We start from the raw sequence: 26,720 nt of genomic DNA on the forward strand, positions 1-26,720 counted from the left end.
AAACTCAATATTTACCTATTCTATATATAATAAAAAAATAAATTAAAACCATAATAATAGATAATACTTAATAAAAGAAGTAGAATATTAAATATTTTAAACCAAATACATTTATTTATTTATTTTTCGATAATATTATTTTTTGTTTTTTTTTTGGTTGGATCTTTCTAAAGTATTTATTTGTTTGCTTGCTTTTATGAGATTGATTGATTCTTAAGCTATCCATAAAAGATAAATTTTCTTAAATTATTTGCAAATAAGCTAAAAAATCTTTAAGAAATTTAATATTGTTATAAAAACAAAGTAGAAAGAAAATGGACTAGGATAAAAACAACAGCAGCCAATAAGTGCAAACTAAAAAGGAAAATGGGTTTTTCGTATAAACTTTGTTAGATTTGATGAAGATTCAAATTTCATCGCAGGAATAAATTCGCTAAATGCCTTCAATTATTTAAGTATGAATATAGATTAGTTTAATTAGTAGAATTGATTGATGCTCGCTATTTAATGTGCCCATAATAATAAATTAGAATTACATGAAGCTTCACGTGGAGAAATCAAAAGTCACTCAAATTCTGATATAATTAGAATACTCGTAATTTATTAGAATATTAACATTTTATATGCAATAATTAATTATATATAGAGAATTGCATCTTTTAGCGATACATTTTTAAGTTTATTTTTTTACAATTAATTTTAATCATAAAGCGGTTTGAATAAAGATTTAAGAAGATATGAAAACAAGGAAATGAATATCAGCAATTTAGTTTTAATGTCAACATTCATTTTTACTATGTTTAAGTTCAAAAGAATGAGTTATAGAATCATCTTCGGAGGATGTAAATTGAAAATATTAAAGAGAGCAAACAAAACTTAAAATAAATTATTTTATTATGAACAAGCTTTGCTTATTTGTAAAAGTTTCTATATGGATCATTTCTGCATGAATAAATACTTATAAAGAGTAGGCTTACAATACAATGACTAAGTAGCTCAGGAGGTTAGACTATTGTAAATTAATTTATTGCTATTTCTGCTAGATTTATTTTACATATGCTATTAAACTAATTAACTAAATAATAATAGGTATAGATTTTACTTTCCAGACGAAAAGATATCATAAGATTTCAAAGTTCTTTGCGATAAATACAAGAAGGTCACAGAAATAAGAAAAAACATTTATAATTCCAGAAATCAACTCTGATAATATTTAAAATTTTAACTAATTTAATTATAAATAAATACTTTCTTTTATTTTTCAAATATATTAACAATTTACATGTAAACTTATTGACTGCATTTTTTCTATTTATTTCTGCTGCTTTTTTTGTTTCACCATAAAATTATTTGCTAATAAAGAAACCATTTTTGTAATTTATTTTATATTCTTTTGTTTTCAATTTTAATTTACAATATTTTTTAGAATAAAAAACAATAAAAATAACTTCAAAATCAAATAAAATAAAATGAATTTTATTGAAAAATTTAAAAAATATTCAAATAGATTTTATTTTTATTCATAAAAAATTAGAAAAAAAATATTTATTTAAGTTAAAGGTAAATATTTTGTTTAGTGCTCATTTTTTATTAGCAGTTATTATTATTCGCTTTGTATTTTTATATTTAAATTTAACTTTTAATTTTTATTTTCATAATTAATTCGTTAATGTTTTTAATTTTTCTCTTATCTGAATCAATCTATTTATTTATGTAATTGTATATTTATTAATTAATTAGTTAGTTGTTTGTTGCTTTCTTGAGTTATTTGTTTGCTTTTATTTCTATTTCAGATAAGTTGTTTTTATTTTATATATATTTATTTAGTTATTCTTTTTATAGGATATTATTTTAATTTTTTTTTGTTTCTTGTGTCGTTAATCTATTATTTTAAAAAATACTTTTTATATATTTTGGAAAGAAAGAGTTGCTTTTATGTAGATTATTTATTTCTCTGTAATCTCGATTTATTTTTTTCATTAATAATTGCTTAATCTAATTAGTGCTGCTCTCTTTTAAAAACTTTGTCTTGTCACGTACTGATTTGTTAAGTCAGTATTATGAGTTGATTAAACTGACTCTGCTAAAGCAGTTTAAATTCAACTTTCTATCTTCAAATCGGGTGCTATCACGATTTATGCGAAGGATAGATAGATGACATTAGAATTTTGTTCGTATCTAATAATATTAGCGATGTCTTAAAAACTATAAGATTAAGCATTACTATCGAAAAAAATGGGTTTCACGGGTACCTCAAAAACAAGAGAAATGTTATTTTCTACATATTTTGGATGCAATCTCATTAAATTGATTTTAAAGCTTATTTTTTTGCTTTTCGCATTTATTTTTTCTTCTTCTTTTTCTTATTATTTCAATAAGAATCTTTTTCTCTTTAATTTTTTATTGATAAATTTAAATTTCAAATTTTAAATAAATAACAATAAAAAATAATAAAATTGAAAGATTTTTTAAAGGAATAAATACTTTGCTGATGTGATATTAACAATATCTATCTTTAAATAATTTCAAGTAGTGTGAGGAATAAAATTTTATACTAAGTCAAACAAAGTAATTAAAATAAAATAGCTTAAAAATTATTTCATTGAATTTTAACCAAAAAAATTAATTATAAATATTATTTATTGCTTATTATCTTTTAAAATAATTTGCTATATTTTACATATTAAATGTTAAATAATTTAAATTATCTCACTAAAAGAATAGAATAAAAATATTGTATTTTATTTATATTTAAAATTAAATTTATCTTAAGAAACAAACCCCATTACAAAAAATATTGAAAAAAGGATTATAAAATTATTATTAATTAAATAACAGGGTCTTTTTCCATATCTCCACCATCTAAATAATTGTAAATAGAAAATATATTTCTTTAATTTGATGAGTGAAACCTTCCATTAAACTTATTTAAATATTCAATATCTTATAAAAAAGAATTGGTTAGCAAATTTAAATGAATAAGTTTGGCAATTCTAAAATTTAGCACTTACTTTTATTAAGAAAGTTATTTTTGAGAAACCGATGATATATACATAGTTTTCTATAGTATTTTAAAATTAATAAATAGTTGTTAGATAGTTAGTTTTATATATGTTTGTATTAATGTTAATCTCCTTTAACTTAAATATGATACTTTGCAAATTAATATTAACAAAACATCTTTTTCATTCTATTTGAAGTTTTAATATTTAAAATAAATTTCTACTAAATAACGCTTATATTTCTATTTGAAATTGGCTACAATTTTCAAGGAATTTTATTACAAACTTATGTTTAATATTAAATTAGCTCTTTATAATCAATCAATCTGAAACATGGTAAATAGAAGGAAAAATTAAAATAAATTTTATTTCTATTTATTAACAAATAAATAAATGACGATTGCCAAAATAAATAAATAAATAAATAAATAAATAAATAAATAAATAAATAAATAAATAAAGAGTTTTTAGATTATAAATTAAAAATAAAAGTATTTTTATTTGAGTAATATTTTTAAAAATAAAATACTTTTAAAAATTAATTAGTTTTCCTTTTATTTAAAAACTAATTGTCTTTACATATGAAATATTTTTAAATCTCCATTTAATCTATAGTTCAATGTGCAAAAAATATTAATTAAGCAATTAAAAAGCCATCAATCAATCAATCAATAAATTAATCAATCTTAAATAGGTAATTAATTATTTTATAAATAGCTAAAAAGATAGATTTATAAGTAGCAAAAAACTATTTAAAAAAATGAGTACACTTTAGGCTGATGTTGAATTTTACTTCGTGAAAAGTCACTTTAAATAAGAAAAAGATATATGCAGGGAAGCTGGATTAAATGCTAGCAATGAAATTGTGAATTATATTAAGTTACTAAAACTTCACTTAAGTAAAAAAGATATTGAAATACTTCCTAAAACTGATTAGTATAAATCATAAGGTGCTTTCGGTAATAAGTGTAGCGTGACAGAACAAAGAATCAGATTCCCTAGGTAATTAAGAAATAATATTGAAACAATCCTTATCACCATAGTATAAGAAGCTAATCTCTATACAGTAACCTCAAAGGATGTTACTAAGATTGTAGTAGTAAAAAATATATCAGAAGATTAAGATATATTAGAAAATTAATAAAACCAAAATCAATAAGCCTAAATTGTGTAGAATAGACCAAATTCTGATGCAGTACTTTATCAGCCTATGAATTAGATTCATAAAAATAATAGCTTAGAGTTCAATGGTCAACAAATTTTAAGAAATCAAAATAATGTATAACAAATTAATAATCCTTAAATGTAATTCTAAATTTTGCAAGATAGTTAGTAAATATAAGTTTAACAAACATAAATGAATAAAATTATAATTAATTAAAATTGCGAAACAAGGACTAGTTAGGAGAATGATTTTCCTGCTTCTTCAAATAATAGAGAAATCTAAAGATTAAAAGAAGAATTAGAAAAATCAAAAAATGAAAAAGATTATATGGCAAAAGAACATGAAAGAAAAATTAAATAAAAAGATGATGTAATTTAAGATTAATAATAAACAATAAGTGTTTTGCAATATAGACTTAATTAAAAAGAAAGAGATTTAGAAGCTGATAAAAATGATTTTTTAAAAAAGTACGAAGATTTATTTGAAAGATACTCAAAATTTAAAAAATAAATCTAAATATAGTTAAAGCATAAATGAGTTTATATATAATTCAATTAATATTTTCTATTTAATTGCTATATTATTTATTTATTTATTTACTGCCTTGTGTTTTTAATTATTTTTTACAAATATTTCTATTTTGAAAGCTATTCTTATTTGATATTCTAATTACAATTATTATATTTTTTTATCGAAAAAGCAAACAAAGAACTAAAAATACTCGAAAGGATAAATAAATAAATGAATAAATAAATAAATGAATGAGTGATAGTTAATTAATTTTTAATATGTTTCCATTATATAATAAATGCTGAAAATTATTATAAATATAAATATCTAATCATTTAAATTTATTTTAATTTTTATTTAATTATTAGTTTCCATATTAAACTTAAATCTCTTTAATTTAGACATATTTTTATCTTATTTCTTTATTAATATAAGTAAGCGTAAAGATATTATTATTGAAAAAAAACATACAACATCCTAATAATATTTAATTTATTAGCTAAGAAAATTTTTATAATATCAAATAGATTTCCTTTTATATTTAATTCTCATCTATCAAGCCTTTATTTAAATACAAAAATAGAATTTTTTAATATGAAACTCATGAATACACAAATTTTATCTAAAATCATACTAACTTTTCTCACTAAAAAGTATTGCTTTTAGAGTAATTTGCAATCTCTAAATACACCTCTTATTTATAAAATTATTAAAGTATTTCTAAATTTTTTATTAATCATTATTATTTTAATGTTATTATACAAATTGTTTTAGTTTTATTAATACTTTAGTTGTTTATCAAAAGAATATCATTTACATTTAAATTGTTTTTTTCACAAAAGAACAAACAAATTTCAATGAGTGATTTTGCTTGCGTCATTATTTTTGGTAAGAATTTGCATTTACTTCAACTAATAAATTCATTAATTAATCAAAAAATAATATATGTAAAATAAAAAATAAAATACTTTTTTTTAATAAAATTTCTAATTTCTCCTCTGTATACTTGTCTGCTGACTTAAATTCCATAAATATTTTTACATAAAAATGAATAAAAATTAAGAAAATAAATAATAGATGGAGCAGAATATTAAATAAAAAGTCGAAGTAAACTTTGTATTTACTAAATCTAATTTTAAAAAGGAAAAAAATATCCTTTATTCTCACAATAGTGAAATCAAAAATTTTATCGATGAATTAAAGAAGGCACTATTGTCAAAAGAAATAGAGTTAATCGATGTTAAAGAAAACGAAAGCTCTCAAAGAGCATTTAATTCTGTATGCAGTGTCACTAAATAACTCATACAATATCCTGTGAATGTTTATAAAAATATAAAAGATCTTGAAGATACAATTCTTAAAATTGTTATTGATAAAAAACTCTGTGTAAAGCCCAATGATAATAGTAAGTACGCAGTATAAGTAATAACTCCAATTAATGATCAATAATCTTAAATCATAACACTTAATAAAAATAACTAAAATAATAATATTGAAGAAACAAAAGTTAATCATTAAGATGGTAAGTAAAATATGTGGTAACCAAATAATCTTAATAAACCTTCTCCTCTATCTAGAGAGCATTCTTAATATTAAAAAACTCCTATAATTCAAAATGTTTGTGATTAAGATGCTAATTATTAAAAATATCTTGATTAATCTGAAGAAATAGCCAAATTAAATTAGTAACTGGAAAAAACTATTTTAGAAAATTAATAGCAAAGAATTTAATTTGAAAAAGAACTGTTAATTTTCAAAAGTAAAATTAAAGAATTGAAACTTAAAAATTAAATGTTGGAAATTGAAAACAAATGTCTTAAAAAAGAGCAAGCTTTACTTAATTAAGAATAATAGTTAAAATTGTGAGAATTAAATAAAAAAAATGCAGTCATTGATTGATTCACTATTTTATTATTTTAAAGTATTTAGTAATTGTAATAAAAATATTATCTAAAAAACTATTAATAATGAATACATTTATTTATTTATTTGTTTGATTGCTTATATAACTTTTCAAATTTTTTTCTAAGATTTTATTTTACTCTGATTTTTACAATATTTATTAATTAAATAAATAAATGTATAATTTACATTAACTAAATTAATATAATAGATAATAATTTATTTGTTTAATTTAGGCAAAAAACTATTTTTATTATTTTTAAAAGTAATTAATTTCAAAAATACTTTACTAAATGTCGAATATTATTTGGTCAACCGAATATTCTGTCTATCCCTAATATATAATATAGATTAATTGTCAAAATAAAAGTTTAGATTATCAATTAAAAATAAAAGTATAATTAGGGATATATTCAAAAATAAAATACTTTTACTAATTAGTTTTCTAAAATACTTTTATTTAATAATTGTCTTTACAAATGAAATATTTCAAAATTTAATTGTTCAAAGTGCAAAAAATATTAATTAAGCAAATAAAAAGGCATTAATCAATCAATAAATCTTAAATAATTAATTTAATATTTAATAAATAGCTAAAAAGAAGCAAAAACTATTTAATTAAAAAAATGAGTAAACTATATGCTGATGTTGAATTTTACTTCGTGAAAAGTCACTTTAAATTAGATAAAGATATATGCAAGGAAGCTGGATTAACTGCTAGCAATGAAATTGTGAATTATATTAAGTTACTAAAACTTCACTTAAATAAAAAAGATATTGAAATACTTCCTAAAGCTGATTAGTATAAATCATAAGGTGCTTTCGGTAATAAGTGTAGTGTCACAGAACAAAGAATCAGTTTCCCTATGGAATTAAGAAATGATATTGAAATTATACTCTCTAGTATTATAAAAGAAGCCAATCTCTATACAGCAACCTCAAAGGATGTTACTAAGACTGTAGTAGTAAAAAATATATCCGAAAATTAAAATATATAGGATAATTAACAAAACCAAAATTAATAAGCCTAAATTGTGTAGAATAGACCTAAATCTGATGCTTTACCTAAGCAATAAATGAAATAAATTCCTAAAAATGATACTTTAGAGTAAAAGGGTCAACAAATTTTAAAAAATTAAAATAATGTATAACAAATTGCTAATCCTTAAATGTAATTTTAATATTAGCAAGATTGCTAGTAAATATAAGCTTAACAAGCTTAGATGAATGGAACTAAATTTAATTAAAACTTCCAAACAAGGACTAGTTAGGAGGATGATTCTGCTACTTCTTCAAATATGAGAGAAATCTAAAGATTAAAAGAAGAATTAGAAAAATCAAAAAACGAAAAAAATTCGATTGTAAAAGAATATGAAAGAAAAATCAAATAAAAAGATGATGTAATTTAAGATTAATAATAAAAAATAAAAGATTTGGAAAAGAGACTTGAGGAAAAAGAAAAAGCTCCAAAAGTTGATAAAAATTATTTCTTTAATAACGACTAATAATAATAATAATATCTAACAAATTAATGAATTAAAATAAAATATAGTCTAAGCATATTTGAGTTATATATTGTTCAATTATAAATGTTTTCTATTTACTTGCTATATTATTTATTTATTTACTGCCTTGCGTTTTTAATTATTTGGTAGAAATGATTCAATTTCAATGCTATTCTTGCTTGATATTCTAATCACAATTATTATATTTTTTATCGAAAACGCAAAGAAAGAACTAAAAATATTCGAAAGAGTAAATAAAAGAATGAGTAAGTAATCCTTAATTGTTTTTAAATTGTTTTCATCCTCATCCATCTTCTAATAATTGCTAAATATAATTATAAATATAAATATCTAAATCATTTAAATTTTTTATTTTTTTATTTAATTAGCTTAAAGCTAGCTAATATTACAAAGAAATATAGAACATCCTAATTAAATTAAATTTATTATATTTTTATATTATTGAATAGATTTCCTTTTTTTTTTAATTCTCATATATTAAACCTTTATTTCAATTGAAAAATAGAGTTTTTTAATATGAAACTCATCAAAATTACACAAATTTCATCTAAAATGATACTAACTTTTCTCAATAAATACTTTTTAAAGAATAAATATTGCTTTTAGAATAATTTTATTCCCTAAATAAATCTTCTTATTTATAAAATTCTTAAAATTTTTCTAAAATTTTATTATAAAGTTATAATTTTAGTATAATTAATATTTTGTTTAAGTTTTATTAATACTTTAGCTTTTTATTAAAAGATTGTCCTTTAATTTAAAATTATTTTTTCTTAAAATAACAAGTAAATAGATAAACATCAATGAGCGATTTTGCTTCATTATTTGAATTTGCATTTGCTTTAACTAATAAAAGTATTAATAAATCTTAAAATAATATTTGTAAAATAAAAAAATAAAATACTTTTATTTTTAATTTAACTTGAAATTCTCCTCTGTCTGCTGACTTAATTTTCATAAATATTTTTACATAAAAAAAAATAAAAATTAAGAAAATAAATAATATATGGAGCAGAATATTAAACAAAAAGTCGAAGTAAACTTTGTATTTACTAAATCTAATTTTAAAAAGGAAAAAAATATACTTTATTCTCACAATAGTGGAATCAAAAATTTTATTGATGAATTAAAGAAGGCATTATTGCAAAAAGAAATAGAGTTAATTGATGTAAAAGAAAACGAAAGCTCTCAAAGAGCATTTAATTCTGTGTGCAGTGTGACTGAATATTTATAAAAATATAAATGATCTTGAAGATACAATTCTTAAAATTGTTATTGATAAAAAACTCTGTGTAAAACCCAATGATAATAGTAAGTACGCAGTATAAGTAATAACTCCAATTAATGATCAGTAATATTAAATCTTAACACTTAATAAAAATAACTAAAATAATAGCATTGATGAAAAAAAAGTTAAACATTAAAACGGTGAGTAAAATATGAGGTAACCAAATAATCTTAATGAGCTATTTCCTATACCTAGAGAGCATTCTTTAAACTAAAAAACTCCTATAGTTCTAAATGTTTGTGATTAAGATGCTAATTATTAAAAATAACTTGATTAATCTGGAGAAATAGCCAAAATAAATTAATAACTGGAAAAAATTATTTTAGAAAAGTAATAGCAAAGAATTTAATTTTAAAAATTGGTTTAAGATTAATAGAATTAATTTGAAAAAGAAAAATTAATTTTCAAAAATAAAATAAAAGAATTGAAACTTAAAAATAAAATGTTGGAAATGGAAAGCTAGTATCTTAAAAATTAGCAAAACAATCTTCCTAATAATATGAATTAAAATTGAGATAATTAAATAAAAAAAATATAGTCTTTAATTCACTAATTTATATATTTTATCACTTTATATATATTATTTAGTAATATTAATAAAATATTATCTAAAAAACATTTAACAAAGAAATTTTACTCTGCTTTTTACAATATTTATGAATTAAATAAATAATTTCTATGAACTCAATTAATATAATAAAAAATAATTTATTTAATTTAGGAATTAAAGAAAGACTTTTTTACTATTTTTAAAACTAAATTTATAATTTTAAATTAAAATATTTATTTTTTATAACACTTTTATGAATTATTTTTTATATTTGTTAGGTAGATAGATAGATTTAAAATTTTTATTGAACTTGAAATCTAATTGCTCAATTAATTTTAATATTATTTTTAGTTTTTTAGCATATATAAAATTAGGTAATACAGTTGTTTATTTTCAAATAAAAATAATTAAATAAATAAATAAGATTATTAATTTTATTAAATTCATTGAAATTGTTTTGCTAAAAAATGTTTCATTTTATTTAGTAAATTTTAAAGAAATTCATTTTAATTATTTAAACTATTTGGTTAAGGAAGTTTTCAGTATGAAATATAGAAAAATAATTTTGATTTATACAGATTATATCAGAAATAATCCATAATAGCCTGCAAAAATCAAAAGTATATTTTATTTATTATTATTGAAACAAAATTTTAATACTCTTTTAAAATACTTTACATTTTATAAACAACAAAACAAAACTCTTAAGTAAACAAATAAATAATATTATTATTTTCTATATTTTGAGCATGCGTCGATAATTGAAGGAGTAATTTATATTTAGTTAAATTTTAAAGTAATCCATAATCATTTTTTCAACATTTGATATTTTATGAAATATAGAAAAATAACTTTGATTTATCCAGATTTTATCAGGAATAAATATTTATCAAGAACATTAAACTTCCTTTTCTAAAATAAAAATGAAACATGCATGCTATTTGTTCTTTCTCAGGATAGCAAGAATTATTATACAGTAATCAGCAGGTTTCATAACAAAGATAGATCAGAAAAAATAAATGAATATATATCTTATTTCAAATAAACTAAATTCTATTTAAATTTTAATCTATAGAATATGATTTGATATTCAATTATTATTAAAAACTTTACAAAATAGTAAAAATACAAAGGAAAATCGTAAAAATTTAATAGCTAAAATAGTTGCTTAAACTGTCATGGAGGGAGCTTCAAATTAAAAAATTGTTTACAAAACAAGAGGAATATTAACCAAGGTTGGTCGAGCTATAGCCGTAGATTTATCAGATTCCAATTTACCTCATGATTAGGGTATCAAACCTCACATGACAGTAGTTTTTAGCAAGGAACGTTTTACTTAGGAAGACATTAACGAACTCTATTCTTTAGAGCAATAATTCAGAATATCCTAAGGTCTTTAGCAGGATGAAAATTATAGCTTTGTCTTAGAAAACTGGGGTCCAAGATCTAAAAAGATTTAGGGCCAGCTCTATGATCTCTGCATCTATCTTCGTTAGCACTTCACAGGAGACTCAACTGATGAGAGAATTCCTCATGTAGAACTGAAGAAATTAGAGAGAAACAGAAAATGAAGCAAGCAAATGATCATCATCTATATCAGCTAAAAGCGGTCTATACAAAAATAATAGTTATAGTCGCTATTTTAAATTAAGGGTGGGTGGTAGGCATAAAAAATCAAAGCTAGCAACAATTTAATAAATATATAAATAAATAAATGTTAGCTACTTAATCTTAAATGAAAATTAAATAACTTATTAAAAAATGAATGTTGATTATTAAATATTTCGTTGTTTTGTGTTCAGTTGTTTATTCATTCATTTAGTTTATAATTGAATAGATTTTATTATAAGAATAACATGTTTTAAATTACATTAGAATAAAAAAATGTACAAGTAAATATTTTGTTTTGCATATGGCTTTCTTATTTAAATAAAATCTAAATTAAATTTGAATTAATTTAATAACTTGAAATTGACCTCAATTAATTTGTTAATAAATTCATAAAATATCAATTGATTTACTTTAATGAGCAAATTTAGCTGTAAGATTAAATGAATTAATATCTTGGGCCAGCAATAAAAAATAAAAAAATCTATTTAGCTGATTTAATTAAGGTATCTATGGTTTTAATTTATTGCTGAATACTAGAAAATTTTAATCTTACTGGCTTTGATAATTATCAAATACACCATAAACTCATTTATACTTTAAAAATATTGAAAGATAAATAGCAACTAACTTAAATTTTATGCATTCATGCATACATTCATGTTTAAATGAATTATTAACCCCTTGATTCAAAAAGAAATTAGATTCTTTTTGATCTTAAATTAAAATAAATATCAAAAAGCTTGAATAAATAATAAATATTCTAAATTAATCTATTTTAGTATATAAATTAATGAATTTTTTCAGAATTGTAGGGGTTAAACTCCAGAAGCTGATCAAAATTGATATAATTTAAAGTAATATTATAATAATCTATAAGATAAAAGATGTTAAAAAGCACATTCCTCTCTACAATTTTAAACTATTTTTAAGCTAAACAGAAATTAAAAGTATAAATTTGAATTTTTTAATCAAAATCATAAAAGATGAAATTAAAAATAAATAAATGCTGAACTTAGTGGCTGATTTAACTATAGATTAAAAATTTAAAATAAATAAATAAATAAATAAATAAATAGAATTTTATATTTTATTCTATTTTAAAGAGATTATTTTTGTGTATTTATGAATAAAATTTCACTTGAAACATATGTAAAAATCTATTTTAAAAAAAATTAGATATTCACTAATATTAAATAAATGAGCAAATAAATAATAAATCATCTAAACATAACATAAAACAATTTATATTTCATCACTTATTATCAAATAGTTTTAAATTAAAATGCTTTGACTGATATTATTTTTATTTAAGACTAAATATTTTAAGTTTAAAAAGAGTTTGTTTTCCATTAAATGTAACATTTTTATTTATTAATAAATAAATAAATAAATAAATAAATATGGATTTAAAGTATTTTTATAAAATCAATCTGTAACAAAAACAAACAAAAAATCAAATATGAAAATTTATTAGACCTTTCTTAGTTGATAATAAAAATAAATTATTTATAGTATTTAATTTGTATTTTACAGATATAAATTGATAAATGAATTAATCAATCATTTAATTTAAAAATATTTTTTATATTATTTAATACCAAATATTCTTCTTCCTTACTGTCTAGCATGAAGAGACTACTGTAAGACTCTAGTAAGTAATATAAATAAAATTTGAACTAATTATTTAGTAGTTGCTGATGTCAAGACCAACAAAAATAGTTTCAATTATCTACAAGTAAATTTAAATAAATTTTGTGGATTAATTGAAACAAATATTCCAAATTATTTTAATCTTAATGAAAATAAAGAGTTATACCACATGTACTCATTTTGTTACTCAGATAGCCATTAGCTTTTTCATTAATAAAATTATTAAAAGTTGGAGCTAATTTATTATTTGAAATTAATTTTTTTCAAATAAATGTTTAAATTGCTAAAAATAGAAATATATATTTGAATTACCTTAATTTCTTTCTTTAAAAAAAGTAATTAAAATTGAAATAAAATTATTTTTTTTGAAAGGTTTCATTTATTCTAATGAATTGAGCTTGATTTTAAATAAAATTTTCTTCTATTTTTAAAAATTCTTTGATATGAGTAAATTGTTACAGGTTTTAACAATAATATAATTAAATTCATGAAATTGTAAGGTTTAATAGAAAGTAAGTTAGTAACAAATTAATTGATATTTAACAAGATAGCTAGCTCTAAAATTAAGTTTTTAAGCATTTTATTGACAATTATTTATATTTTTATCATTTTAATATATTTTATTTTTTATTGATTTAATTTTTTAAAACTTATTGTGAATATTTATTAGTTTTTCATACATTTTTTTAGCTTTAAAAGTAGCTGTTAATAAACAAGAAATTTCAAAGAAAAGTAATTGGTTATATAAGTCAAAAGATAATTTCTTTAACTGCATTAGTATTTGCTATAAATATAAATATTAATTAAATATAGTACAGCCCAAAATTAGCTGAGAAAGCTAAAACCCGCTTAAGATCCTACCTGCAAGCATTTTTAGATTTCGATTTATTAGATCAGTAAATATTTATTGTCATAAAATTATGCATAGCCATAGATTTATGTCGCCATAAATATGTAAATGGGGGTTTAAATAAATAATTACATAACTTTTATTAGAAATTTTAATTTGCATCAAAAATTTTTTTATAAACAATTGGGCAGAAAATTATCAAATAAAACATATTTTTGCTTTTCTTATTGATATTTTATCTGCAACCACTATTAATAGTTCTAAAATTGTAAAACTTCAAATAAATTCTTTAAAATACATCAAATTTGTTCAAAAATTTTAAAACAATTTTAGCCAATTTCTTATTAATAGTTAATTACTCACTAACTAACTGCTAATCACATTTAATAGATCTTTAGAATTTAAAAAATAATTCATACTTAATTAATTATTAATAAGATCAAATTATTTTTTATTTATCAAAATCTAACAATATTACTTTTATTTCTTACATATAAGCTGGAAATATTTCTTTTATAAAATAAAAACTTGAAAACATCAGAGGATAAGCAAACATTAAATAAAGCACATAAATTCACCATTCAAATGTTTGAGAAATAAACAAAAAAAAGACAGAGATATATTTAGAGGACAAATAAAATTTATGTAAACGAAATCTAAAAATTAAAAGAGTGAATATTTTGATAAATTCAAAGAAGGCAAAAACTAACTATCAAAATAATGTAATTTGATAGAAGAAAATCTAAAATTTAAAGAGATAATATAATACCTGTTCAAGAATTACAAATATTAAATGATTGATATATATAGAGTAACATAGGTTGGAAATAAAAAATCCATATTATTAAACTTAAAATTTTAAAAAATAAACATAAAAATGCAAGTAAACTCATGAATTATTAAGATTTAAATTTACAATTTGACTAAAATGAGACTGAATTTTAAGAAAAAATATTTTGAGTTAATAAAATTTAAAAAAATTGATAAAAGGTAAAATACATTACAAAAATAGTAAAGACTTATTTATACTTATACTTGCTTGTTTTATGTTTTTTTTGGTTGTTTGTTTTATAATTTTGTATCTGAAAAGTTATTAGTTAGAAGATTTTTGTTTACTAAGTAATTTATAAAGAATTGCTAAATGTATAAATTGTAATAAATAAATAAAAGACAGTTTGCACAATTCATTGCTATTTTTATTACAGACAGAAAGTTTTTGTTTGGTACAAGTAATATTTTAAGTATTTATTAAAAGCAATCAAATGTAAAGTAAAAATAAGGCAAGCTTAATTTGATCGAAAAATGAAATAAATCATGAAAGAAAATTTAGTTCGAATAAGAATTTTAGAAATTAATATACCCGTTTACTAAAAATAAGTGAATAAATAAATTAAAGATTTCAAGTTAAAAAAATCTTTGTTTGTTTTGCAAAATAAAGTTTTGACAAATATCCAGTAATAACAAGCATTTGTTTTTTACCCAAATAAAAGAAATAGAAAATACTTGCCAATATTTATTGATAATTTAGATTCTTGAATAGAGATTTTTATAATTGAAATAATATATTAATTTACTAAATTTATTATGGATATATTATTAATCATTATTTTAGGTGCGAATTTATTAAAAATTGATCGCTTATTATATATAATTTTTAGGTTGCTATTGTTGTTGTTAAGCAAATTTAGTAGCAAGCAAGTATGGAATAAAAATACTTTTTTAAATTAAATTGGTCTTCAGTATAGAACAATATTTCTAGCACAAATGAAACTTGTTAAATTTAAAAATATTTAATTTAGTAGCTAAATCCAGCATTTTGTTTTTAAAACTGTTCAGAATCAGCATTTGTTGTGACAAAAATAGCTGTATTATTCTATTATTTAAACAAGTAGTCAGCCAGCCAGAGAGCAAGGAAGATAGGACATTAATTAAAATAGACTAGGAAGAATAAACAAGAAAGAATAATATGAGATTGTTTAAAATATTAATTTAGGCTGATTATAAATAATTTATATGTAGAATATTACAAAATTAATGCTCTACTAATTATATAGAGCTAATTATACTGGGTTAGTCAGTCAATCAGTCAGTAACTAAGTAAATACACAAAGTAGCAAAATTATTATATTTTAAAGAAAGTAGTTAGTTATAATTCCTTTTTACATAATAAATCTTTGATTTATTTTATTAAAAAAGTAACAAGCAAGGGGTATTTATTTATTTGCTTAATATCCACTTATAATCACTATAGAAGTTTTATTGTATCAAGTAGCAAGATGAATTATATTACCCCCGATCAATCTATTACTTTTAGTGTAATTACTCCTATTTAAGTGTAAAAAAAAGTGAATAGTATAATTCTTCTAGATGTAATGTTATTAATCAAACAAAGAAGATTCACTTTAATGATCCTTTTCTTCAATTCTTAATATAAATATTATTAAACTTTACACATTTAATAATCAATTTACTATTAAAAAAAGAAAATTTTATTTGTTTTTAAAGAAGATTGTAGTTAAAATGAAAAAAAAAAAAAAAATTTATGATTATTTTAATATCTATTTCATTTATGAATTTTCTTTTCTTTTTGGCTATTAAAAAAAATCTAATAAGGTTGCTTGCTATATTAATCTTTCACGTTTTTATGTGATATTTTTATTTAGAGTAAAAAGATTATGATTAATTCTAATAATATTTGATTTTATTACAAATAATTATGTTACTTTCTCAAAACATACATTTTCCATCTATCTATATATATATATATATCGACCAATAAATCATAGAAAAATAAAATTTAAAAAAATAAAAATAAATATTTTGTTAAAACTATTGATAAAATATGTTACAAAGCATAAAAATAAATGATATTCTAAGTAATAGACAAATTAATTAGCTTAGACTGGAATATGTATACATACAATTTTTTTGAAATTATTTTTCACATTTTTTTGATTGTAAACCAATAAAATAAATGCATAAAAATTAAACAGTGTAAAATGAATTATTCAAATAACCACATAAATAAATAGATAGATATACATAATAAATGTAAATTAGAAATTGATTTTAAACGACTGGTGTTTTTTTTACTAGACAGCCACATAAATATAATTAGAATTTGATTTATTTATTTTTCAATCATTCAAGGCAATAATAATTAAATTGGGAGGGATAAATAAAAACCAAAAAAAAAATCACATGTAACATGTATTTTAAAATAAAATTCATGAATATCAAACAATAACCTTGAATTTGTTTTCCATTAAATTGTTTGTAAATTTCTATTAAAAAATGTGAGATAATATTTACAGATAAATAAGTCGATGAATATTAGTGTAAAATCAATTATTAGTAATGTAAGCTAGATTATTAGATATTAAAAATGTAATATATACTCTTATTCACAAATATTTATATTAAGCATAAACTAATAATTAATTGCCTCTAACATTCAAATAAACAAATCAATAAATCAATAAACAAGAAGAAACTACGGACGGGTATATGTATATTTTGCTATTTTACTTTGCTTTAATTATTAAATTGGATGATATAGACACACACTTCTTTCTTTATATATATTTGTAAGATAAAACCATCAAATAAATTTGAAAATGAAATTTTTCTTGTGAAATTCCTTTCTAAAATTAAAATCATAAATGAATGAATAAAGAAATTAATGAATGTAATAAGATTGATTTTTAATTGAATAATTATGAATTTGAATTTAAATTAATCAAAGATATTTTGGATTTTGGCGGGGAGAAAAACAAAGAGCAAAATCAAAAAAAAGAAAAAACAGTTAGAGATTTAGGTCAATTAATTTTTCTTTCTTTACTAAAAACTTTGATTAAAAACAAAGCAAAAAGAAATTATAAGTAAGTAATGGCATGAAAGAAAAAAAAACAAAGCTAATTCGGCCTTACAAAAAAATTTGATGTGGACATCAGCCTAATAACTTCGTGTCTCATCTGGGTAGAAATGTCCGTGCTAGGAAAATCATATCGCCAATTTTAGAGGAGAAAAAGTTTTTTAACAAAAAATCATTCATGTGTTCTCATTCGCTCGTCCAACAGTTTTTAAATTCCTTCAAACCCTCGACCTAAAATTTTCGATATGAATAGCTTCCCATGACATATTCGGGCCCCAGAAGACACACTGAGCCAATGGCTGTGGGGTAAATCAAGTATCAGGATAAACATGGATAGCAAGTTTTTGAGGGGCATATAAAAAAATGCAAAATAAATTTTTTAAACCACAAGAAAAACAATCATTCGCTCTGTGAAATGCCGCTGCCACCACCTAAAGCAATCCCGAAAGCTATCCAAGTCGATTCCTGTACCAAAAATACTCCTTCGTCAATTCTCTCCCACCTCTTTTGATTTATTTAAAATATTATTTTAAGAAAAATTAAAAACATATTTATAAAGAACAAAATAAATTTTATTAAGAAAAAAAATAAGAAAAAACATAAAAGAAAATAAAAAACAAACAAACAAATAAAGAAAATATGAAAATAAAAAATTCAAATTGAAAAATAATAAAAATAAAAATCTAATTAATTAAGCAAATAAATTAAACTTAAGATATAACCACAATATATTAAATTTAATCATCTGCTAATTACTGATTAATTTAAGTCCTCAGTTTTTTTTGATATTTAATTTAACTCGGTTTCATTTAAATTTTGATTTTCTCCTTTCTCAGAAATATTCAGAAAGCATTTAAATATAATATTATGTCAAATTAAGACAGAACAAATAAAATTTTCAAAATAGAATAAATTCATAATGAAATTTTGTTATTTTTTTTGTTTTTTCTTTTTTGTGGGGAAAAAAGGTAAAATGTAAGTGAACATCACCTAATTTATTTGAATGTTTATTATTTAGCATTACTCCTATGAATCTTTCTTTTTTCTAAAAAGAAATTTATAATAATATTTATGAGAAAAATAAAGGAGCATTGATTTTATTATTAAACGTGTGAAAAATGTAAGATAATATTATAAGCATCTTATTTACATTAATTATTTCAAATATTAACTATTTTCATTGTTTTAATGTGTCGCCACTAATTAACTATTGCTAGGCAACACAGTTGTTCTTCTTGCAATTATATTTATTTAGCTCTCTCATGTATTCTGCTAGTTAATTTAAGATTTATATATGAATTTGCATACACTATTTATTTCTATCTATCTATCTCTCTTTGAAGAAATATTTGAAAGCTAAATTATACATTAAATTCCAAATAGATTGCGCATATTCACTTCTAATCTCTCAAAATTAAATTTTTTAGTGATTTTTTTCCCTTTTAGATTAGTATATAAAAATGGTTTTTGTGAAATTTTAGGACGAGAGTGATAAAGACCTATTGTAAAAGTTAAATATAGACCTTAAGGGTCATAAGTTTGGATTAGTTCCATATAAAACACTGTTAGAAAAAGTAGATTCTCATAATAAAGAAAAAAAGAATTAAAAACTCCTGTTGAATGAGATCATAAAGCCTGACATGATATATATGCAAGCGGATATGGAGAGTTTAGAAAGAGAAGAGGCCGATAATGACCCTAAGGTAATTAAGGAGCGTGAAGAAAGGCAAGCTAGAATAGAAGAAAGAAAGTATTAAAAAATGATGGGTAAAGATAAAGGTTAATCAATTGGAGCAGATATTCGTGATATGGAAAAGAGTATTTCATTTGGTGTTAGTTTTATATTCACATTTTTCTTGAGCGGAGTAAGTGGCTACTTTATTGGTAAGCATATTTTAGAATGGAATGAAGGATTATGCATGATCCTAGCAGTTGTCTCTTTAATTGGCACATTAATTCTGGAATCTACCTTATTTATAGTGAAAACTTGGAAAAATGATAAGATTGCACAAGAAAAGTAAAAGCATGACAAATAACTGAGGTAGTAAATGAGAAATACAGAGTCATAGGAGATAACTAAGTTAATCCTTGAGTTCCAAAAGAATAAAGAAAAAACATTATCGCAGAAGAAGAATGATTGAAATTTGTGAGAGTGTCTAATTGATTGACTAAGTGAATGAAATAGTTTATGAATTAAGGATAAATAATAGAAAAGAAAAAAAATCAAATAGAAAGATTGATAAATTATATTCTAATATAAAGTAATTATTAATTAATTAAGTCCAAGTTATATCTTTTTAAAAAATTCCGGCATGAGGCATGTGTGTTTATTAAATAAATAAATAATTAAATAAAAGTATTAAAAAATAAAAGATTTTTTTTAAGTTTTATTTGAACTTTTCTTGCATTTAAATGATTATTTAAATGCAATTAATTTATTTTTACATGCTAAAAAGTATTTTTATTAGCTATTTTTCAATTTAATCTGTTAACAATCGCATTGATTTTACAATGTTAAGTTAGACTCAATGAGTGAATGAATGCGTTTTAAATTAATCACAGAATAAGTGATTTTTATAAATTCATGCGCCCAACGTCTTTACTATTTTTTAAGTACATTTATTCATTGATTTACTGTAAATAACTTTAATTTTGAATTGGTAAAACATATGATAAGATAAATGTTAAGTGTTGTTACTTTTTTAATGTAAGCTTATAAATAATAGGTATATGATGATAATAATAGTTAGTTATATATAAAACATTTATTACTTTTCTCCTTTCCTAAAGTCTACAAACAATATTTAAATGTTATCTAAAGAATGCAAATAACTTTCTGAAAGTCAATAATATCTAAATTATTATTGTAAAAAACTAATAGAAGGTTAGAAGAAGAATTAAAAATGTTATTAATAACACTTATTACATTATATGATATACAAATTAGCTTATTTAAAGGCTGGTCTACAATTATTAATTATATTGTAAGTTTAATATCTCCTCAAAATGAGGATTTTAAAAAAAACAAACAAATATTTTCTACTTTTGTTTTGCAAAATCTTCATTTTTATTTATTCAAAAGAGCCTTATTTATATTTTGCTTATATTTATTTTTAAATTTTGTGGTAAAATTTAAACATTTAAAATTGCTCTGATGATTATTTACTGATTAGCAAACAATAAAGCTTGAGTGAAAGCTTTAAAGGAAAAATACTTCCATTTTATATTTATTTTATATTAAATCTCATACAATGGGGTATTATTAAATTACTATTTCAAAATAAATCAATCAAGTTGTCTGTCTGTATGTATGTATTTATGTATGTGTGTGTATTGTATTTGAGTATAAGTTATTATTTATACCTGATTTGAAGAATATAAATTCAATTAATATTGTTACAATCTTAATTAATTTTTTTACAATGTTGAATTTAATAATTATTAATTAAAAATACTTGAGAGTATTGTGATGGGGTAGGGTATATATATTTAATCAAATTTCTATTAAATTTTATACTTTGATTAAATTTATATTTTGCAGTCTAGAAATAAACAATAATTTATTGCTCTCAATAATTTTATTCTGACACTATGCTATTTACATATTATCTAACTAAGAAACATTTTGAAATTTTATAGTTAGAAAAGTCAATCAATCTAAGGTCATTTCAAATTATTAATTCAAACAAAACGATAACTGATTATTTTCGATGCTTGCAAAAAGTTTATGTCTTAAAAACATAATAATTTTTTGAATTTTTTAATTGCAGTCAGAATGTGTATGTTATAAATGTATGTATATAGACGGCTAGTAAATATATGAGAAAGATAGACAGTAAGATTGTCAATCGAGAGCTATTTTATAAGAATAAAAAGTTTAAGTAAATAAATAAACAAAGAATTACTTAATTTGTGTAATTATTTAGACTTTGCTAATTCAAGAGAATATAAATGAATGAAGCTGTTAAGTTTTGATATTCGTAAAATTTAGAAAGACAACATATGAATTTATGAGCATATGGTTTAAATGGACAGAATAAAATTTATTATCCTGAGATTTATAAGGTTAAGTGTGTATAAAAAAGTATTATATTAACAGAAAGAAGTTCCATGGATTGGATTTGTAAATGTGACAAATAATTAGTTTTCTTTGTCTGTAAGAATGGAAAATCTAATGATTGTATATGAAAATATTCAATCAATATAAGATTGTAGCTTCAAATTAAAGTATATTTATTTAATTTATATTAATTTGATTGCAGCTGAATGAATGAATGCTTTAATACCTCAAAGAGTATTTTGTGTGTTGATAACAATTAATTATTATTATTTTTGTGGTTCTAATAAAGTTCATCTTGCAAATATAATTAGTGAATCTCTTTTTTGTTTTCTCTTCAATACACTAAAGCAATTAATTTTTTATCACCCGTTTTTTGTACAGTAACACAAAAGTACAATATCTGTCGGTGGAATTTGCCTTTCATGTTACATTAATTAAAGAATAAAAAATACATATGCATTTGTTATTTTGTTTTTTAAGCCAATTAACTTTTCAATAAATTCATGCTATTAGAGGAGAAATAAAATTTAAATAAGTAAAGAAAATTGATTAAAATCTATGTATAACCAACCAACTGTCAATAGATAAATAGATAAATAATTCGTTCTTATAATTTTATTTAACATTTTGGCACATTTTTTTGCTGTAAAAAATAAATTTAACTAACATATAATAGCTTTAACTGCTAAAAATTAGGAATCTACTTGGATAAAACACTTCAAAAATTAATTTTATGGATTTTAGAGTATGCAGTAAATTACTAGCAACTTTCTAATATAAGAATACTTTCAATTTTATTTAACAAATTTCCCATATTTTTTATAATTTTTATTTTATAATAAAAATGAATACTTTATCATGAAATTTCCTATTAGTATCAATTGCTTTCTTAGTGCTTAATTTGATATAAGAATTAATTATGAAATGCTTGTTTTTCTGGATGTATTTTTTAATAGATTTATTTATTATTTCTTTTCTTTGATTTTTTTGATACAGTGAGACAGACACTCCACTTTTTTTTAATCAATTTACTTTCATATCACCACATCTTTCTTTGAAATGCTAACCTAATATATTAATATTGATTATTGTATTTTTAGCCAATAACAAGTTGATGGGAAAATGTTCACAAAGTGAAATTTTACTTTAAAGTATTTAGAATTTTAATTTCTTTTTCCTTCACCCTATATTTTTTACCACAAGCAGCAGAATAAATTTTTCACTTACTCCTTTTATTGTTGAAAATTAAATGTCATAAATAAATATAAATATGAAGGGGTAAACCAAAAAAGAAAGTGAGCTATTTTAAATTTTTATATTTATTTATATGTATGTATGTATGTAATTAATTATCTATTTTTTCTATTTTCTAAAATAAGATATCAATTTCAATATAAAAAGCACTCTAAAATTAAAATTTATTATAATTTTGTAGATTTATTTTGACGTTTTTAAGATTATTTTTTTGATGTCATACTCTGTTTTATATTTTATAAATAAGTAATTAATCGTCTAATATTTCTTGATTGATTGTCATAGTTAAGTTTATTCAAAATTTATTAGTAGAAAACTTACCGCTAAACATGCTAAAATTATATGCAAAGGTGAAGCAAATTAAAATAAAAAGCGCGAAATTGGCTAATAACTAATAAATATTTTTTTTGCAAGCTTTCTGAGATAAATCTAAAATGTTTCTGCCAACAATCTCAAAAATTCTATCTAAAAAATAAATATATGATAATTATTTATGGTGAATAAAGGAAATAAAGAATCAATTTAACTCAATCCATTGATTTATTTATTTATTTGTTAATCTTTTCTACTTTTAGATTTGTGAAAACCACCGGTATTTTTAGTTTACTTTCAGAATTTAAATTACTGAGAGAGAGAGAGTCTTAATAAAAATTAATTTGTGGAGAATTTTATTAATAGTTTTTATATGAAAAGTGTAGAAAAATTTATATGTAATATAAAAAATAAATCTTATTTCTTTCGTTGATCAAACTAATTAAGATATTTTGAATTAAATTATCAGAATTTTTGGCTCAAAACACCATAACTAAGTAGTTAATTAATTATTTATGTGGATTTGATAGCCAACATATATTATTTTTATTTTTTTTTTTACAGTTAAAAATTATTTTATTTAGTGATTCATTTTTAAAAATGAGTTCATGATCAATTCTTCAGATATTCTTAAATAAATTTAGATTATATAAATAAATTTTCAATAAAAATTAAATTTAGTATTTATGAGTATAAGCTATCTATCTAGCTAGCTAGTAAAAAGGATTTTGAGAAGTAAAAAATTAATTATTTGTTAAGGTAGTTAATCCTTGGATATGAAAATATATGACTGTGATTTTTATCACTTAAAAGTGCTTTATTAAAATCAACAAAGACATCTATCTGATATATAAATACAATTAGAAATAAAACTAAGAGTAATTTTGATGATTGATAAATAAATTCTTTTATATCAACATTTAATGAATGTTCGACAAACAACTATTTCTATTTTACTCAAAAAATTAAATTGATCTTTAATAAAAAATAATGATATCAATTTAATATTTAAATTAGATCCTTTTATATTATTTTTGTACTCAACAAAGATGAATAAAATTACACTATTCAAAAAATTAAAAGGCTTTCAACTCTTTAACAGTTTATGTAAGATGAAAAAATAAATTTTGAACGTGAAAATAAATTCAATTATTTTTGTTTTATACTAAAAATTAAACAAATTCAATAAAAATAGAAAAAAAAATTGAAGCTTATCAGCCATACTTTAAGTTTTTATTGTTGGTAATACTTGTAATCTATTAAGAAAGAAATAGAAAATTGATAGGGATAAAATAAAATTATCCTCTTTTAAATTAGATTTTTGGAGTTAGAGACAAAATAAATTCATTAAATTTGAAAATATGTAAGCAAGGTTCGTATTAAATCAATAGCTTCTATTTGATGTTTGGTGCTAAGTAAAATTTACTGTAAAAAATCCTGTCAAAGGGCAACCAGCTTCGTTCATTGATTTTTACTAAATAATATACATTTACTATGAGTAATATCTAAAAATAATTGTTTTGCTATAAATCTATCTTAGTAAGTATTATTTTATATATTTTTTATTTGATCCTGAATCTAAATCTCAGTCTAAATTAGTTGTTCATACAATTCAAAATGGCTCTAAATAATTTGCAAAATTTTCTTGTAATCTGAATTAAAGAACACAAGTTACTCTAGAAATATATGTAAAATCAATTAAAATTTTATGTCCTTGGTAAAAAATAAGGTAATTTCAATCAGAATAGCCTTTTTTTTGAAAAATTATTAATAAAAGCCACATAAATATTATCTTTTTTAAATTTTTATTTTACAATCATTCAAATTAAGACTAAAATTACAACACTTATATTTTGTTTTCTCCATTAAGTTCTTTTATTGTTAAGTTGTAAAGTTAACAATTATTTAATACTTGTTTAAAATGAAACTAAAGAAACTTTGATAATTGTTAACATGTATTTGACAGAATGGTATAAAGTTATTACAAGAAAAGGGTTAATTTTGAAAGTTGAAATAAGATAAAAAATATTAAATTATTTGTAATATTAGCTAAAGCGTCAACAGAGCTTAACTTTTTTTTAGGGGAAAACCAATCAAAAGAAAGTAATTGAAATCAATTACTAACAATTTCTTTTTTAAATAAATAGTAAGTTAGAGCAAACAAGAATATTACTAAAATAAAATTTTGTAGATCAAATAATAATTGCTTTGTTTGTTTGTTTGTGCTGTTTGATACACTATTTTGATTAATACTTTAATTTCATTTCATTTCTTATGTGATAATGATAATAATTTTTATCTTTAATTCTAATTAATTAAATTTTAATTTTCCTGCCATGCAAATTGATGCAATTTATTTACAACTATTTCATTTTATTTAATTCAATAAATAAATAAATGAATTAATCACAAATTCAACTTTATTAAAGAATCAATGAATTAATATTTATAGGGTGGAATATTTTTTAAATTTCTCTAAATATCATCTACTCTATTATTTCCCTTGTAAGATTTTGTGTGTGCAGAAATCGATTAAATTAATTTAATTTTTAAGCGCATATTTTTAGCGCTTAAAAAATCCATGTAAAATAAATTATTAGGGTACATGAATTAATCAATACTATCATAAATTTCTTTTATGTTGATTGAATGACATGCCATTAAATCTTTGTACTTTCCCTCCAATTTCAATTTTATTTATAATCTTTTATCTGAGCTCAGCAATGATTGATCGATTGATTGACTGGTGTACGTTTTAGAATATAATTGGATGGATTTTGTATCATTCTATTTCTTTTCAATTAAAATCCTCTATTTTTATTTCTTTGATAAATAAACGACTCACTCACTTTTTTAAGCGCTTGATTTTTGTTTGAAAGGAAAATTGAGTAAATTTAAAAAATATTTGGCTCCATAAATATTTAGAAGTGCTCAAAAGATTAAAAGCTCTGCAAGATATTATTTACATACGTATGTGTTTAAAATACTACACTGCAAATTTCTTAGTGATCCTGCATCAGATGTATTTTAGTTATTCACAATGATATTTTCTAAAACATTCTAGTGATTTTTTTCAGATTATTAAAAATATTTTAAAGCAATATTTTGTTGAATTTGATTGATACCTTTAAAAGTTATTTGAATTTAAAAGTGGAATAAAAGATTT

The 26,720-nt window shown here is 20.6% G+C and overlaps 9 protein-coding genes across 9 annotated transcripts; all 9 read left to right on the top strand. All coding sequences in view use genetic code 6, as the record gives it.

The window, feature by feature from the left end:
- Positions 1-983: 983 nt before the first annotated feature.
- Positions 984-1,763, top strand: TTHERM_000621019 (transmembrane protein, putative; the record flags this gene model as incomplete). The annotated part of the gene is made up of 2 exons (XM_012798088.1): positions 984-1,014; positions 1,090-1,763. The coding sequence occupies 2 exons, from the start codon at positions 984-986 to the stop codon at positions 1,761-1,763; spliced, it is 705 nt and encodes a 234-aa protein (XP_012653542.1).
- Positions 1,764-3,645: 1,882 nt separating this feature from the next.
- Positions 3,646-4,704, top strand: TTHERM_00621020 (hypothetical protein; the record flags this gene model as incomplete). The annotated part of the gene is made up of 1 exon (XM_001017927.2): positions 3,646-4,704. Exon 1 carries the CDS (start codon positions 3,763-3,765, stop codon positions 4,702-4,704), a length of 942 nt encoding a protein of 313 aa, XP_001017927.1. The 5' UTR covers positions 3,646-3,762.
- Positions 4,705-5,669: 965 nt separating this feature from the next.
- TTHERM_00621030 (hypothetical protein) lies at positions 5,670-6,568 on the top strand. The gene has a single exon (XM_001017928.2). The coding sequence runs from the start codon at positions 5,725-5,727 to the stop codon at positions 6,541-6,543; it is 819 nt and encodes a 272-aa protein (XP_001017928.1). The 5' UTR covers positions 5,670-5,724; the 3' UTR covers positions 6,544-6,568.
- Positions 6,569-7,205: 637 nt separating this feature from the next.
- On the top strand, positions 7,206-8,114 carry TTHERM_00621040 (hypothetical protein; the record flags this gene model as incomplete). The annotated part of the gene is made up of 1 exon (XM_001017929.1): positions 7,206-8,114. One exon carries the CDS (start codon positions 7,206-7,208, stop codon positions 8,112-8,114), a length of 909 nt encoding a protein of 302 aa, XP_001017929.1.
- A 1,293-nt stretch (positions 8,115-9,407) lies between these two features.
- On the top strand, positions 9,408-9,907 carry TTHERM_000621059 (hypothetical protein; the record flags this gene model as incomplete). Its single annotated transcript, XM_012798089.1, has 2 exons — positions 9,408-9,433; positions 9,502-9,907. The coding sequence occupies 2 exons, from the start codon at positions 9,408-9,410 to the stop codon at positions 9,905-9,907; spliced, it is 432 nt and encodes a 143-aa protein (XP_012653543.1).
- A 1,214-nt stretch (positions 9,908-11,121) lies between these two features.
- TTHERM_00621060 (hypothetical protein) lies at positions 11,122-11,514 on the top strand (the record flags this gene model as incomplete). Its single annotated transcript, XM_001017931.2, has 1 exon — positions 11,122-11,514. The coding sequence occupies one exon, from the start codon at positions 11,122-11,124 to the stop codon at positions 11,512-11,514; it is 393 nt and encodes a 130-aa protein (XP_001017931.2).
- Positions 11,515-16,067: 4,553 nt separating this feature from the next.
- Positions 16,068-16,600, top strand: TTHERM_000621079 (hypothetical protein; the record flags this gene model as incomplete). The annotated part of the gene is made up of 2 exons (XM_012798090.1): positions 16,068-16,164; positions 16,251-16,600. 2 exons carry the CDS (start codon positions 16,068-16,070, stop codon positions 16,598-16,600), a joined length of 447 nt encoding a protein of 148 aa, XP_012653544.1.
- Positions 16,601-17,994: 1,394 nt separating this feature from the next.
- Positions 17,995-18,177, top strand: TTHERM_00621080 (hypothetical protein; the record flags this gene model as incomplete). Its single annotated transcript, XM_001017933.1, has 1 exon — positions 17,995-18,177. The coding sequence occupies one exon, from the start codon at positions 17,995-17,997 to the stop codon at positions 18,175-18,177; it is 183 nt and encodes a 60-aa protein (XP_001017933.1).
- Positions 18,178-19,388: 1,211 nt separating this feature from the next.
- TTHERM_00621110 (endoplasmic reticulum-based factor for assembly of V-ATPase) lies at positions 19,389-20,069 on the top strand (the record flags this gene model as incomplete). The annotated part of the gene is made up of 1 exon (XM_001017936.2): positions 19,389-20,069. The coding sequence occupies one exon, from the start codon at positions 19,389-19,391 to the stop codon at positions 20,067-20,069; it is 681 nt and encodes a 226-aa protein (XP_001017936.2).
- Between the last annotated feature and the right edge of the window lie 6,651 nt (positions 20,070-26,720).

This window comes from Tetrahymena thermophila (assembly GCF_000189635.1).
Source record: "Tetrahymena thermophila SB210 genomic scaffold scf_8254605, whole genome shotgun sequence".
Lineage (NCBI taxonomy): Eukaryota > Ciliophora > Oligohymenophorea > Hymenostomatida > Tetrahymenidae > Tetrahymena > Tetrahymena thermophila.